This window comes from Bombina bombina, chromosome 8 (genome assembly GCF_027579735.1).
Source record: "Bombina bombina isolate aBomBom1 chromosome 8, aBomBom1.pri, whole genome shotgun sequence".
Lineage (NCBI taxonomy): Eukaryota > Metazoa > Chordata > Amphibia > Anura > Bombinatoridae > Bombina > Bombina bombina.
The window spans coordinates 308,858,638-308,876,557 of NC_069506.1; the positions used below are offsets into that span (position 1 = coordinate 308,858,638).

The window sequence follows — 17,920 nt, forward strand, 5'->3', positions numbered from 1 at the left end:
GTCCTAATCGAAACGAAGACAGTGCGCTGAGAAACCGGGCATTAATCTCATTATAAACTGCAGCATAAAACAGTATTCTTTAACCCCTTAACGACCAAGGACGTACGCCACACGTCCTCAAAAAAAATACACTTAATGACCGAGGACGTGTGGCGTACGTCCTTGGTCTGGAAAGCAGCTGGAAGCGATCCTGCTCGCTTCCAGTTGCTTTCCGGTTATTGCAGTGATGCCTCTATATTGAGGCATCCTGCAATAACCTTTTTTTGCAATCCGGTGCAGAGAGAGCCACTCTGTGGCCCTCTCTGCACCGGACAGCACCGGCTAAATCCGTTGGTGGGTGGGAGCCGGTTCGGGAGGCGGGTGGCGGCAATCGTTGGCCGTGATGATGTGTAGGGGGGTGGGATCGTGGGCGGGAGTGATCAGAGGCGCGCATGGGCGCGCGCACGGGGAGGGAGCGGTTGGGAACCGCTACACTACAGAAAAATTATGTATCAAATTTATAAATAGTGGGCGCTTGAAGCAGGAGATTCAGTAGATATGCAAAACAATTATAATTCCCTCTGTAGAGAATAGATCAGACTTTGGGGAATAATATCCAATCTACTACAGTTTTAAATATATTAAAATATTTAAAATATTTAGTTAATAAACAGATCTGATATATTAAAAATTTTTATTTGATGAACAATTCCAAAATGATAATTAATATTCAAGATTTAAAACAATAATTAATATTCAATATCTAAAACAATACACATTCATTCCCAACTATAGTTGCTCTTTCAGCCGTTCACACACTCCCTAAAACAAATACAGTCTAGATGATTATATAAAAACAATAAATAAATGCAAGCTTGAATTCGTATCGAAACCAGAAGGTGCAATATATTTCTAAAAAGGACTTAAAGATAATACTGTCTGTTCCTGATGAAAATTTTATGATAAAAGTTTGTGCACAATATAATTTTTGACAGGTCCGCTACAGCAAGGTAAAGTGCCAGGTCTTAGTCTCTTTAAAAACTGATTATCCCAAGCGACAACAGCCGTCGGTCTTTTTTCACCGGCGCTGTATTCGGTTTGCAAAAGAGTAGTCTGTAAGACTTCAATACTTTACGGAAATCTCCGTTACGATCCTGTATGTTTTAAGGCTATCCGCCTTCTTACCGTGACTCCACTTGTATTTCAGCCGCTCTGCTGCAAACAATCGACCGCACGCCGGCGGCTTCCAAGACTCCTACGTCACCTGGTTTCCGGAACCTCCAGGTGGGTCAGACTTGCGCAAGTCTATTACGAGGTGTAGGAAGACCTCTAGTCCTGGTTCTGTTACTGCTCTTCAGTACTTACACAGTACGCGGTGAAAGATTATCCTCCAGTCTTTGTCTATCAAATAGACTAATAGCAGAAAAAGGCAGTTTTTTGTGTAGTGACAGGGTGAATCCTCTACGCGTTTCAACCCGTGTGTGGGTCTTTATCAAGATACTTTACCCTGCACCTGTGTTCTCTTAAAAACCCTGCTGTAGCTCCTGATTTGTCAATTGTTCATTTCCTTCCAGTTTACATTAAATGTGGGAATAAATACAGAGCCACATGCTTAATCAATTTTAAACCACTCCACAGTCATTCATAAACCAATTCATATATAGGCTTAATCAATTTTAAACCACTCCACAGTCATTGGTTTATGAATGACTGTGGAGTGGTTTAAAATTGATTAAGCATGTGTCTCTGTATTGATTCCCACATTTAATGTAAACTGGAAGGAAATGAACAATTGACAAATCAGGAGCTACAGCGGGGTTTTTAAGAGAACACAGGTGCAGGGTAAAGTATCTTGATAAAGACCCACACACGGGTTGAAACGCGTAGAGGATTCACCCTGTCACTACACAAAAAACTGCCTTTTTCTGCTATTAGTCTATTTGATAGACAAAGACTGGAGGATAATCTTTCACCGCGTACTGTGTAAGTACTGAAGAGCAGTAACAGAACCAGGACTAGAGGTCTTCCTACACCTCGTAATAGACTTGCGCAAGTCTGACCCACCTGGAGGTTCCGGAAACCAGGTGACGTAGGAGTCTTGGAAGCCGCCGGCGTGCGGTCGATTGTTTGCAGCAGAGCGGCTGAAATACAAGTGGAGTCACGGTAAGAAGGCGGATAGCCTTAAAACATACAGGATCGTAATGGAGATTTCCGTAAAGTATTGAAGTCTTACAGACTACTCTTTTGCAAACCGAATACAGCGCCGGTGAAAAAAGACCGACAGCTGTTGTCACTTGGGATAATCAGTTTTTAAAGAGACTAAGACCTGGCACTTTACCTTGCTGTAGCGGACCTGTCAAAAATTATATTGTGCACAAACTTTTATCATAACATTTTCATCAGGAACAGACAGTATTATCTTTAAGTCCTTTTTAGAAATATATTGCACCTTCTGGTTTCGATACGAATTCAAGCTTGCATTTATTTATTGTTTTTATATAATCATCTAGACTGTATTTGTTTTAGGGAGTGTGTGAACGGCTGAAAGAGCAACTATAGTTGGGAATGAATGTGTATTGTTTTAGATATTGAATATTAATTATTGTTTTAAATCTTGAATATTAATTATCATTTTGGAATTGTTCATCAAATAAAAATTTTTAATATATCAGATCTGTTTATTAACTAAATATTTTAAATATTTTAATATATTTAAAACTGTAGTAGATTGGATATTATTCCCCAAAGTCTGATCTATTCTCTACAGAGGGAATTATAATTGTTTTGCATATCTACTGAATCTCCTGCTTCAAGCGCCCACTATTTATAAATTTGTTATTTAAATTGTTACTATCCAGGAAGGGGATAGTTTTACAGTGAGGCTTTGGAGATTAGATTCAGCGCTTCACCCACACTACTGTTTTAAATTAGAAAAATTATGTATGAAAAGTTGTAAAAAATAGTTTTAGCTATGTAAAAATACATTAGTCAGGGGGTGGGGGATTGGTCTGTGGCGGGGGGGAAGCTACACTACAGAAAAACAGGCAAAAAAACAAAAAAAAAAACATTTTTTTTTGTAAACTGGGTACTGGCAGACAGCTGCCAGTACCCAAGATGGCCCCCAATAAGGCAGAGGGGGAGGTAGAGAGCTGTTTTGGGGAGGATCAGGGAGGTTGGGGGCTAAGGGGGGGATCCTACAAAGTAGCATATGTAAATATGCTAAAGATGTATTTTATTTTTTTTAAAACAACTTTAATTTTAGTACTGGCAGACTTTCTGCCAGTACTTAAGATGGCGGGGACAGTTGTGGGGTGGGGGAGGGAAGGGAGCTGTTTGGGAGGGATCTGGGGGTCTGATGTGTCAGGTGGGAGGCTGATCTCTACACTAAAGCTAAAATTAACCCTGCAAGCTCCCTACAAACTACCTAATTAACCCCTTCACTGCTAGCCATAATACACGTGTGATGCGCAGCAACACTTAGCGGCCTTTTAATTACCAAAAAGCAACGCCAAAGTCATATATGTCTGCTATTTCTGAACAAAGGGGATCCCAGAGAAGCATTTACAACCATTTGTGCCATAATTGCACATGCTGTTTGTAAATAATTTCAGTGAGAAACCTAAAATTGTGAAAAATTTAGCGTTTTTTTAAATTTGATTGCATTTGGCGGTGAAATGGTGGCATGAAATATACCAAAATGGGCCTAGATCAATACTTGGGGTTGTCTACTACACTACACTGAAGCTAAAATTAACTGTAGAAGCTCCCTACATGCTCCCTAATTAACCCCTTCACTGCTGGGCATAATACACGTGTGGTGCGCAGTCGCATTTAGCAGCCTTCTAATTAGTAAAAAGCAAAACCAAAGCCATATATGTCTGCTATTTATGAACAAAGGGGATCCCAGAGAAGCATTTACAACCATGTATGCTATAATTGCATAAGTTTTTTGTAAATAATTTCAGTGAGAAAACTAAAGTTTGTGAAAAAAATTGTGAAAAAGTGAACAATTTTTTTTATTTGATCGCATTTGGCGTTGAAATGGTGGCATGAAATATACCAAAATGGGCCTAGATCAATACTTTGGGATGTCTTCTAAAAAAAAAATATATACATGTCAATGGATATTCAGGGATTCCTGAAAGATATCAGTGTCCCAATGTAATATCGCTAATTTTGAAAAAAAGTGGTTTGGAAATAGAAAAAGTGCTACTTGTATTTATTTCCCTATAACTTGCAAAAAAAGCAAAGAACATGTAAATATTGGGTATTTCTAAACTCAGGACAAAATTTAGAAACTATTTAGCATATGTTTTTTTGGTAGTTGTAGATGTGTAACAGATTTTGGGGGTCAAAGTTAGAAAAAGTGTGTTTTTTTCCATTTTTTCCTCATATTTTATAATTTTTTTTATAGTAAATTATAAGATATGATGAAAATAATGGTATATTTTGAAAGTCCATTTAATGGCGAGAAAAACGGTATATAATATGTGTGGGTACAGTAAATGAGTAAGAGGGAAATTACAGCTAAACACAAACACTGCAGAAATGTAAAAATAGCCTTGGTCCCAAACGGACAGAAAATGGAAAAGTGCTGTGGTCATTAAGGGGTTAAAGGGAATGTACACAACTTGAGATTATACTAATTATGTATAGTAAAATGACTTTGCAGTATACTTTTTATGTTTGTTTTTTTTCACTTTTCTTGTCATTTAGATCTGAAAACGTAGAAAAAAAATGCTCATCCAATGTTTGTGCGAGCCATGTGGCAGAATCAGATTCCTGGCTTGCACAGACATAAACACCGCACCGACTGAAAACCCCCCCGTTCTTCTAAGTGTGACGACAGTGGTGACAGCAAATCTAATAAACAACCCTTTCACGTACAATGTTGCTATAAAGTGAACAACTATTTCATATTTATGTTCAATACAGACTGTGCTTACCATCACTTTAAGTTAAGATGGACTTTACTATCATTTGAAAGGGATATAAAACCAAAAAATGTTTCTTTCATCATTCAGATAGAAGAACATGCAATTTTAAATAACTTTCTAATTGAATTCCATTATAACATTGTCTTTGTTCTCTTTGTATCTTTTGTTGAAAAGCAGAGGTGTAAGCTCAGGAGCGTGCATGTGTCTGGAACATTATATGGCAGCAGGTTTGCAAGAATATTATCTATTTGCAAGAGCAGTAGGTGGCAGAACTATTTCTGTGGCTGCTTGTGCGACGCTGCCCTCTGCTTGCGTGTGTCCAATCGTGCGCGAGCATGGGTTGTCAATCACGCCAGTCGGACTAGTAAGGGGTGATTGCAAACCGCCAGCTCAGAATTGATGGATAGTTTAGGAGTTTCTTAACTCTCTCTGCAGGATCACTCATGCATCTGTGGCTTGAGAAATGGAGCCCAATGTGTTCATTTTTAAGTAGGCCAATTGTTGTTAATTATTGTTAAACTGCAAACTTAAAATTAACTATTTGGTTGCTAGCGGCAAGGGTCATAGTATTTATTATTCTTCACAAAAACCCTTCAATTACCAAAGCTTCATCCAAAAATATGAAAACAGCCAAGAAAAGAAGAAAAAAATGATACATTCTGGGGCGGAGCTAACTCAGGAGCTGAGTGGTCGCATCTCACTACAGCTCCATCCAGAACAAAACTTTAACCTGATAACTCGACCGCTTGGTTCCATATATACACCTAATTGGTGTACTGCCGACACCAAGGGTTGCTGCCAACGAGACCTGACCTCTGAGGATCACTGTGAGACAATAAAAAGTCGGTATTTTCCATGAAGCCTAAGACGGGAGCTACGCTGCAGCGGCCGTCTTTTAGCCCATGTGTAGACCTATCGGCGCTACAGTAAATATACAGAGTGCTACAAACCCAATGCAGATACGCTCACCCCAAATAGCGCTAACTGCATAATGGAGGACACGCCAGCTCCGATCTAAATAACAAAAAGCCCTCACATCTGCTGGGCTCCATCCGCCCGTACCGTGGCCCATACTCCTGATCCGCATGGCAGAGAGAAGTGTATACCGGCTTACATAGCGGTACCTTATCCACCTAGGCATATCACCCTGGCAACAGAGAAAACCCAACATTACTGTTTAAAGCTTTCGGGACTGGAGTCCTATCTGCAATCCAAGGACCTGTGTCGGAAAAGTGGAAGTATATCATCAGAATTCATCTGACATGAACCTGACCAAGATGGGGGCAGACCACCGGATGTCAGGGATATTACAACCTCTGCAAGATCTTTTTTCAAGTATTGAGGGCCGACTCATTAAAGTTTGTGAAGCCGTGACTGGAGACAAAGAGACTTTAGAGCAAAGCATGGAATTTCCGATTGCATTGTACCCTAATCTATCAACCTATGGAGCAAGAGAAGGTAAATCCAACACGGAAAGTATGTCAGACGCCGAAGACTACAAGGATATTGGGCCTAAGCCGGTTGGTCTAGTGGTCATATCAGAACCCAGATCTCCACCACTTTCAGTGTCTGCTATCCTTAAAGGTTATCACACCTGCATGTTCGGACTAAGTAGTACAAAAAAGGTTATATAAGTTGGAAACTGGGCTATTGCTTTAGATATCCTAGATCCATACTACCAGACTGAGACATATGTTGACAACACCCTCCTGCTCAAGGTTACTGTTTCACTGCTGTGCTTAAAGTTGTGTTTGACTGCTTTTGGGCAGTGTGGTACTTGTGTCTTGGCTTCTACAACGTGCTATATAAGGCAGACTGCTGATATCCCTTCACGATGGCAAGCTAAGAGAGGGATAGGCTAAACTTCCTTTATGCCCAAGGACTGGCTCCTCCAGTCTTTTACTTTAAGTTGGACTGTTTGCTCTGTATACTAATTGTAAGCAGATTGAATTCCTTTTTTTAAGACGCAGCTTTAAAGGAGAAGAAATAAAATGAATAGTATATAACTTCTAAAGCACTCACCTTTTCTCCTAATTTTCTGCTGTGCGAGTTTATTGCCACTTTATTTAAGATTATTGTTTATATAACGATAACAGTATATAACACTTTTGTATACTATCTCATTCCCTATTGGATATAAGAGTATTGCCACAGGTGATTTCATATTTTATCTTAGATTACTTGATACTACAGGATAGCCCTAACTGCATATAACCAATTTAACTTGGCATAACAAACCAAAGCTGGTTAGCGCTGTAAATCATATGCTGGCAATGCTGCACCTGCCTCTACTAATTCTAATCTAATACGCATAACAGTCCATTTTGATGTCTAAGTTATATAGATTAAGATGCCTCTCAGTGTATTCTGCCCCTGTATTGAAGGTAATGAACACAGGAGACTATTGCTTAGTTTAGAAGAGTTGGTTCCAATGACTTATTTAGATGCTGCAAACACACCTTCCCAATATTATCCTGAGGAGAGAATACATTTCTACCCAGTAATAACTTAAGGTGTCTAATGGATGGGATAGTAAACTCATTTGCCCTGCCGTCAGCTGAGATGGCGGCATATATAGGCTATAGTCAGGCACCCACTAGAAGCATTATCTTCTTTCTATATTAACAGAAAACTAAAATTGTATTGATATCCCTAAATTACACTTCCCATTCCATATGAGCTACAATTGACCTATACTAATGAATAGTCTCCTAGGTGAGGTATACTCTTTATTCACATTTTAATACTTATATACAACCCATCTATCTATAGTAATAATGTTTTAGACTTTGCCCTATGCTCTCTGTATGACAACTACGCTATCTAATAGATACCTACTTCTCAATTTTGGATAATATAGGCTGTAAGAGGTTCACAGTGGCTCCCTCCCTCCCCACAACAAAGTTTACTTAAGTAAACATAGGAAAATATATCCATAGAACTTTCATATCTATTTATTATATTTCCTACTAATGAAGCAACCGTTTAGATTTTATAATTCCAGGCGATGGACTAATCTATAGCATGTATCTGTATTCTGTAACAACAAATACTACTCTATTAGAGATATCACTATGATATCTATTTACATAGATATTATCTGATTTCATATAACTTTACACATTACCTGGAGCATCTTACTTGTATCATAGTTTGCTTCTAATTTTTGCACTATATTCCCTATCCCTTGAATTGTGGATTATTAATTTTACTACAAGTTTATATTTACCATACTATTTGTTTAATTTTTAATATGAAGGTACTATCACCTAGATTACGAGTTTTGCATTAGAGGCTATGCGGTGCTAACGAGCAGTTTATGCTTGCCGCTCACTTACAGACAGCGCTGGTATTACGGGTTTTTACAATCAAGACAAGAAGTGAGGGTTGAGCAAAATTTTGCTCCTTACCGCACCCCAATACCAGCGCTGCTTACGTTAGCGGTGAGCTGGTGTAACGTGTTTGTGCACGATTTCCCCATAGGAATCAACGAGGAGAGCCGGCTGAAAAAAAGTCTAACACCTGCCAAAAAGCAGCCTAAAGCTCCTTAACGCAGCCCAATTGATTCCTATGGGGAAATACATTTTATGTCTACACCTAACACCCTAACATGAACCCCGAGTCTAAACACCCCTAATCGTACACTTATTAACCCCTAATCTGCCGTCCCCAAAATAGCCGACACCTTCATTATATTATTAACCCCTAATCTGCCGCTCAGGACACCGCTGCCACCTACATTATACTTATGAACCCCTAATCTGCTGCCCCCAACATCGCAGACACCTACATTATATTTATTAACCCCTAATCTGGCGCCCCCAATATCCCCGCCACCTACCTACATTTATTAACCCCTAATCTGCTGCCCCCACTATAATAAACATATTAACCCCTAAACCGCCGCACTCCCGCCTCGCAAACATTAGTTAAATATTATTAACCCCTAATCTGCCGGCCCTAACATCGCCGACACCTACCTAAATTTATTAACCCCTAATCTGCCACCCCCAACGTTGCTGCCACTATATTAAAGTTATTAACCCCTAAACCTAAGTCTAACCCTAAACCTAACACCCCCTAACTTAAATATAATTAAAAGAAATCTAAATAAAATTACTATAATTAACTAAATTATTCCTATTTAAAACTAAATACTTACCTATAAAATAAACCCTAAGCTAGCTACAATATAACTAATAGTTACATTGTAGCTATCTTAGGGTTTATTTGTATTTTACAGGCAAGTTTGTATTTATTTTAACTAGGTAGAATAGTTACTAAATAGTTATTAACTATTTAATAACTACCTAGCTAAAATAAATACAAAGTTACCTGTAAAATAAAACCTAACCTAAGTTACACTAACACCTAACACTACACTATAATTAAATTAATTCCCTAAATTAAATACAATTAAATACAATTATATAAAATTATCTAAAATACAACCCCCCCCACTAAATTACAGAAAATAATAAACAAATTACAAGGTTTTTAAACTAATTACACCTAATCTAATCCCCCTAACAAAATAAAAAGCCCCCATAAAATAAAAAAAGCCCTACCCTACACTAAATTACAAATAGCCCTAAAAAGGACCTTTTGAGGGGCATTGTCCCAAAGTAATCAGCTGTCTTACCTGTAAAAAAATCCCCCCCCAACATTAAAAACCCACCACCCACATAACCAACCATAACTCTAAAACCCACCAAATACACCCTTAAAAAAACCTAACACTAACCCCTTGAAGATCACCTTACCGGGAGAAGTCTTCACCCAGCGGGCTGAAGTCCTCAACGAAGCCAGGAGAAGTCTTCATCCAAGCCGGGTGAAGTGGTCCTCCAGATGGCATCTTCTATCTTCATCCATCCGGTGCGGAGCGGGTCCATCTTCAAGACATCCGACCCGGAGCATCCTCTTCAATTGACGGCTAACACAGAATGAAGGTACCTTTAAGTGACGTCATCCAAGATGGCGTCCCTTCAATTCCGATTGGCTGATAGAATTCTACTAGCCAATCGGAATTAAGGTAGAAAAAATCTTATTGGCTGATGCAATCAGCCAATAGGATTGAAGTTCAATCCTATTGGCTGATCCAATCAGCCAATAGGATTGAGCTCGCATTCTATTGGCTGATTGGATCAGCCAATTTGATTTTCTACCTTAATTCCGATTGGCTGATAGAATTCTATCAGCAAATTGGAATTGAAGGGACGCCATCTTGGATGACATCACTTAAAGTTACAAAAATGAAAGAAGCACAGCAGCACTATTGCAAAGGAATCACAGGGCAAAACAAAGTAAAACAAAGTTTACCTTTATTGATACGTGTTAAAAAAGTACACAACACCAACCTCCCTTAAAGTTACCTTCATTCTGTGTTAGCCGTCGATTGAAAAGGATGCTCCGCGTCGGATGTCTTGAAGATGGACCCGCTCCGTGCCGGATGGATGAAGATAGAAGATGCCGTCTGGATGAAGACTTCTGCCCGTCTGGAGGACCACTTCGCCCGGCTTGGATGAAGACTTCTCCCAGCTTCATTGAGGACTTCGGCCCGGTTGGGTGAAGACTTCTCCCGGTAAGGTGATCTTCAAGTGGATAGTGTTAGGTTTTTTTAAGGGGGTATTGGGTGGGTTTTAGAGTAGGGTTGGTCGTGTGGGTGGTGGGTTTTAATGTTGGGGGGGATTTGTATTTTTTTTACAGGTAAGAGAGCTGATTACTTTGGGGCAATGCCCCGCAAAAGGCCCTTTTAAGGGCTATTTGTAACTTAGTGTAAGGTAGGGCTTTTTTATTTTGGGGGGGCTTTTTTATTTTGTTAGGGGGATTAGATTAGGTGTAATTAGTTTAAAAATCTTGTATTTTGTTTATTATTTTCTGTAATTTAGTGGGGGGGGTTTTGTACTTCAGATAATTTTATATAAATATATTTATAAATATATTTAATTATATTTCATTTAGGGAATTAATTTAATGATAGTGTAGTGTTAGGTGTAATTGTAACTTAGGTTAGGTTTTATTTTACAGGTAACTTTGTATTTATTTTAGCTAGGTAGTTATTAAATAGTTAATAACTATTTAGTAACTATTCTACCTAGTTAAAATAAATACAAACTTGCCTGTAAAATAAAAATAAACCCTAAGCTAGCTACAATGTAACTATTAGTTATATTGTAGCTAGCTTAGAGTTTATTTTATAGGTAAGTATTTAGTTTTAAATAGGAATTATTTAGTTAATGATAGGAATTTTATTTAGATTGATTTAAATTATATTTAAGTTAGGGGGGTAAGGGTTAGACTTAGATTTAGGGGTTAATAACTTTAGTATAGTGGCAGCAACGTTGGGGTCGGCAGATTAGGGGTTAATAAATGTAAGTAGGTGTCGGCGATGTTAGGGATGGCAGATTAGGGGTAATAATATTTAACTAATGTTTGCGAGGCGGGAGTGCGGCGGTTTAGGGGTTAATATATTTTTTATAGTGGCGGCGATGTCCGGTTCAGCAGATTAGGGGTTAAAAATTACATTTTTAGTGTTTGCGATGCGGGAGGGCCTCGGTTTAGGGGTTAATAGGTAGTTTATGGGTGTTAGTGTACTTTTTAGCACTTTAGTAAAGAGTTTTATGCTACAGAGTTGTAGTGTAAAACTCTTAACTACTGACTTTAAAATGCGGTACCAGTGTTGACAGGATAGGGTCTACCGCTCACTTTTTGGCAGACTCGTAATACTGGCGCTATGCAAGTCCCATTGAAAAAAGAGGATACGCAATTGACATAAGTGGATTTGCGGTATTTCCAAGTCTGGCCAAAAAAGTGAGCGGTACACCTGTACCTGCAAGGCTCGTAATACCAGCGGGTGTTAAAAAGCAGCGTTGGGACCGGCCAACGCTGCTTTTTAAGCCTAACGCAAGACTCATATGTTTGTTAAATTTATATACTTGATTTCATTGTTCATGTTAAGCCTTAAAAGCTTTCCACTAATAGCTAGAATGGCACGTTTCAGTTGAGACTTCAAGTGTTTGAAAAATATCATACAAAAATTGAGAATCCAATTATTACTCTATTGTTATTTAATATACTTCCCTCCTATGTATAGTTATTATTCAGTTTAATGAGACCCAAAAGTGGCCTCCCTAGTTTGAGGAGAGTAAGTTACCTGTCTATTAGAACTAAAAATCAGGATGATATCACTAATGAGTGCTTATTAAAGGGTATATCTAATGTTATTCTACTGCATCTAACCTAGAATACACCTTAGGGCAGAACTTAACAGATAAAGGGGTCGATTTACTATGCCCTGAATGGGGCCAACTCACCCTGTTTCCGCGTGAGCCTTCAGGCTCACCGGAAACAGGAGTTAAGAAGCAGCGGTCTTAAGACAGCTGCTCCTTAACTGGATCTGTCTCTGAGTGGCATACAGCAATCAACCCGATCTCATACGATCGGGTTGATTGACACCCCCTGCTAGCGGCCAATCTGCAGGTGGAGGCATTGCACAAGCAGTTCACTAGAACTGGTTGTGCAATTATGAATGCAGACGGTGTATGCTGTCCGCATTCTGCGATGTCTGACGGACATGATACACTACAACGTATCATGTCCGCCAGACTTTGTTAAATCGGCTCCATAGGGTCTGTTTGCTGCTGATATTGAAAAATGTATGTTACCCCTTTTTGGTATTTCTGCATAGATACACATGATTACTTTGTTATATCATATTGTATGAAAACTGATGTATAATCCATATTTGTATTGCACTCTATACATGAAAATATGTAATCTGTATCCTCAATAGAAATATATATATAGGGGGGATGCTTCCGGGCAGCGGCCATGATGATCGTATATTTTAGAAGCTGAAGAGTCTGGCATATATTTCTGCTGCATATAGCCGGTCTATGGTACTATTCCTGATCACATATGACATATTCTAAAACTACAGATTTCTCTGAGCAATTTGATCTGCGTTGTGTTGCCAACTTCAGCCCTGAAGTAACGGAACGAGAAGGTACGCAGTAGCGGCCTAGAAACAGGTCAGGCCTTCATCAAACTCCCCCCCCCCCCGGTAACCCCGGGTACAACAGCTTATACAGCTGTGTAATAAGAGTGATAGCAGAGAAGAGATCCATCTCTTTCGGCGAACATAGGCTGACTCAGAGTCTTTGTGGCATAGACGTCTGAAATTTGTTTGGCAAATGGAGGCCCTAGACCGATGGGAGACTAAGGTGACCCAGCTTATATTAGTTTCCTTTAGAGACTTTGAAGAAAAGCTACACAAACTTCTCTTTTTACCACAATCTACCGAGGGAGTAATACCCGCCACCGTCGACAAGCCGCAATCTACCAAGGGAGTAATACCCGCCACCGTCGACGAGCCGCTTTGGGATCATACCCGTGAGCCTCCGCCTCCCCTATTGTCTCCGGTCAGAGTAAATGCGCTTCAGTCATATGGCCAGATGGAGCGCGCTGGCAACACATACGGAGGAGTCCTTTTCCCTCCGGAGCATAGGCGGAGGAAACCTGTGATTACCGGAGATCAGAATGAGGTCCCGGAATCTCCCGATGCTGAAAAACGGTTGGTACTCCTACCTATAGAGAGAGTGGAGGCCTTTCCTAAGTTACTGGAGGAGACTGCTTCCCTTTGTGGCACCCGAGAAGCAGTGGCGGTCGAGCCCGAGAAGCAGAGAGGGTCCTGTGTAGGAATGATGGCCCCAGTGGATCCGGCTCCAGGGGGTGTTATTTGCGGCACTCATCCGTTCCTGACTTGTGGAGATAGAGGCATACTGGGAGGTAAGCCTTGCCCTGTTGATGAACACTGGTCCCTTTTACTATCCGGACAGACACCGGACTTTAATCTTTGTGACTGGCAATTTTACTCAGAGCTCCACACTCACTTAGCCTTAGCCCTTTCAAGCCTAGGGTTATCTTTCCGGATTAAATTGTCATCGGAGGGTCCTACTGCCTTCTCCATATCGGCAGATTATTCTGTCTTGAGCAAAGTCACTGGCTGTTCAGGAATAGGCTAAACCCTTCTTCAATCAGGCTTGTGGAGGTCTTTTGTCAGGTTCTCAGTGCCTTCACATAATCATCTAGATAAACTAAAGAATCCTTTCACTGCCTTCCTATCATACCGTGCAGTATTTATGGGACACTATGTTTGAGGACTGGGGTCTGATCCTTTTGAATACCCATAGACATTATTAAGAGGTTTCGTTTTTATTTTTTATTTTTTTTTATTCCTAATTGCAGCACTTTATATATCTTGTTCCTACTTAGAGATGCACTTTCATCCTGATACATATTTTTCTTTGTAAACTCATAGAATGTATTTGACACCAACTTCCATATTGCATCTTATCATAACTGTTATATATTAATTGTTCAGGATGGTGGTAACTAGTGTTCAGGTCTCTACTACTTAAGACTTATGTCTACCTGCGCTTATGTTAGTGACACTAGGACTAATGGATTAAATGTGTACAACCTAAATGGTTTGACAGCAACAGCCACCCTATGTTTGGTTTAGAGCCTTTTTGTAATAGTAATGTTTTTTTTCTTCTCCCCTGTTTATCTTAATTTTCTTAAATAAGTTCAGTTAGATATAGTTGTTGAGGGGTCACACTGGCCTATCCTCCTTAAATAGTATCTACATGATAAGATAGACTTAGGTGAAAGTTCCTCTGTTTAGGTTATATGACCTCACGTACACCTTAGAGTGCGACATGGTGAGTGAATATAAACTCTTCTAGATAGGATGGTTTGAGGTGCGATAATCCGTATGTATACTACCTATGTTTTAAGACCTGTGTGTAGTGGTTACCTTGTGGTTCATTTAGAGCATATCCCTGTTACAAATAATTTTTGTGGGTCTATATTAGCTTGATATATTTGAATTTCCTTCACATAAGTGAGCTTACTTATCTATAGTGCCAGCACCTCTAGGTACTAATTATATCCCACGCTTACTTCTTATGGAGTGGTCCATGGTGCGCCCCGCTGCAAGCGGCCGTAGTAGGGGGGCCAATCATATTTAGGCCTTTGCCTTGATAGGTCATGAGGATATTTCTTTAGTAAATGTACTAGATTTCTAGACCCCCCCAAGTATAAATAGTATGGAACCTATTACAATATTTATTCGATATTTGACTACCTATACATATACCCTATTGTCTACCTTATATACACCCTATCTTCTACCCTAGCCTCCAATTGACATGATTAGTAATAGGTGGCCTCAGTATACAGCCAAATCAAGTAGTCCTACAGCTCTTCTAAATCTGGATGTCTGTTTCTGAGAACGGCGACACACATAATTTAGACCACCACTTAAACTCAGCTTGTCTGGAAGCTTACCATAACAGATCTAGCTTATACTTTTGTTTTTGGAACATGGGGATCTCTTCTCTGTATGTTTAACTTATAATACATATTGTTGACAAAATATCATATCATTTCAATCCTTAGGTCCAAGAGTGGCCTATTTTGTTATTTTATCTCCTCTTTAAAGTCCCCCATTATGTCTATAATGTAGTCCAGGAGGTCCAAGAAAGGTCTCTTGTTCTCTGGGGGAATTCATTTAATTTAATTTCATATATTACCATTATTCAAGAGGACACTTCCTATTAGAAAACTGAGGTTCAATGCTCAATATTTATTAATATTTTCAAGTAACATTTGTATTAATGGATGGTGTTTTTTGGTGACTATGTAACTGTCAATTTTGTTTTTGGCTTGACATTTTGTGTAATAACTTGTTTGTCTTATCTTAAAACCTCAATAAAAAATATATTAAAAAAAATAAATATATATATATATATATATATATATATGATATATTCTGCTTCTATTTAAACTTTTGATTTTTTTTTTAACAAAATAAAAAAAATGTTTACTTTGATTAACCCTTTAGCTACTACAACAGTGGAGTAAAGGTTGTTTAGCTACAATTATGTTCATAACGCTAAAATTTTATTCCATTTTGAATCCCAAAATAGTCTATCGTGTGTAAAACTATATGGTCCTCACCTGGTGTCTTCTTTAAACCACTGGAATTCAGCTAGGGGAACTGCTGATGCAGCACATCGGAGAATGCCCTTTTGTCCAACTGAGGCACCTGTATTCCTTGTGTCAGAGATGTACGGTGGATCTGCAGGGAACACACATTGTGTTATTAAAACGCAAGCAAGGGTTAAAAATATGTCAAGATCATAAGTAAAGTGCACAGAGGCAGTAAAACCAGGACACATATGAGTGGAGGACAAAGACAACAACAATTATTTGTCACTTTTTGCCTGATATTCATTACGTGGGACCTTTGGGATTTATTTGTGTACAAAATGTAATCTGCTCTTCTTATGAGGACCATCTTTTAGCCAGTAGAGTAGAGGAGCAGGTGGTCAGCAGCTTAAACTTTAAAGGACATGAAACCCAAAAAATGTCTTTCATGATTCAGATAGAACAACAATCTTAAACAACTTTCTAATTTACATCTATGATCAAATTGTATTTGTTCTCTTGGTATCTTTTGTTGAAAAGCAGGGAGGTAAGCTAATTTGTCTGGAGCACTATATGGCAGCAGGTTTGCAAGGATGTTATCCATATACAAGAGCACTAGATGGCAGCACTGTTTTCTGCAATGTAGTGCTCCAGATGCCTACCTAGGTATCTCTTCAACACAGAATATCATGAGAATGAAGCAAATTTGATAATAGAATAAAACTGGAAAGTTTTTTTAAAATTGTATGCTTTGGGGCATATTTATTAATGTTCCATGTCCGCTGCATACGCTGTCAACATTTATCATTGCACTAGCAGTTCTTGTGAACTTCTGGTGCAATGGCGCCCCCTGCAGATTTGCGGCCAATCAGTCGCTAGCAATCGGGTTGATTTCTGTCTGCGGCCTCAGAACAGGTGGACAACTTATGGATCAGTGGTCTTTAGACCGCTGCTTCATAACTTCTGTTTCCGTCAAGCATGAAGTCTCGCCGAAAACAAGGGGCATTAGCTCCATACGGAGCTTGATAAATTGACCCCTTTCTCTGAATCTCAAAATATATATTTTTTAATTTCATATCTCTTTAAGTAAAGTTAAAGTGCTTACTTGTTCTAATGCTACAAGCCAGCAGCAGCACAAAAAATATTATTTTTATGTATTTTATTTTATATAGTTACAATTGACAGGAACTAAAGTTTATAAGACTGTTGGCTGACACAAGAAACAATCAACTAGTAAGGACAATGCATTAGGTAAAACTCTAAATGTGAAACATTTCCTTTCTTTAGAGTAACAGTTTTAACAGCATTAATTAATTATATATATTTTATGTCACATACATTTGTTGATCAGTTATGTCATTAAAGGGCTGGCTGCATTAGTCTGAATCTGAATGCACGTCTATAATTATAAAGGGCCAGCTTACAAGTGGAGTGCTATTTAACGCTCCCACTCAAGTGCTTATATATTGAAAGTAAACTGTTTTTGCTTGTGCGCTAACCCGACATACCAATGTTTTTCACAAAGAAGAATATGTTAGATTTATTCATAAATACATATTTCTTCATATATCTGATGGTATTTTGTACAAATATATATTTATACCTATATATATATATATATATATATATATATATATATATATATATATATATATATATATACAGGGAGTGCAGAATTATTAGGCAAATGAGTATTTTGACCACATCATCCTCTTTATGCATGTTGTCTTACTCCAAGCTGTATAGGCTCGAAAGCCTACTACCAATTAAGCATATTAGGTGATGTGCACCTCTGTAATGAGAAGGGGTGTGGTCTAATGACATCAACACCCTATATCAGGTGTGCATAATTATTAGGCAACTTCCTTTCCTTTGGCAAAATGGGTCAAAAGAAGGACTTGACAGGCTCAGAAAAGTCAAAAATAGTGAGATATCTTGCAGAGGGATGCAGCACTCTTAAAATTGCAAAGCTTCTGAAGCGTGATCATCGAACAATCAAGCGTTTCATTCAA

At 38.8% G+C, this 17,920-nt stretch overlaps 1 protein-coding gene across 1 annotated transcript in view; it reads right to left on the reverse strand.

Annotated features, from left to right (window-relative positions):
- Nucleotides 1–17,920, reverse strand: part of LOC128639233 (opioid-binding protein/cell adhesion molecule-like) — a 621,299-nt gene that overhangs the window by 51,149 nt on the left and 552,230 nt on the right. The window contains exon 5 of the mRNA XM_053691508.1: nt 15,939–16,059. Coding sequence (XP_053547483.1) covers nt 15,939–16,059 — 121 coding nt within the window. The remainder of the gene's footprint in view (nt 1–15,938; nt 16,060–17,920) is intronic.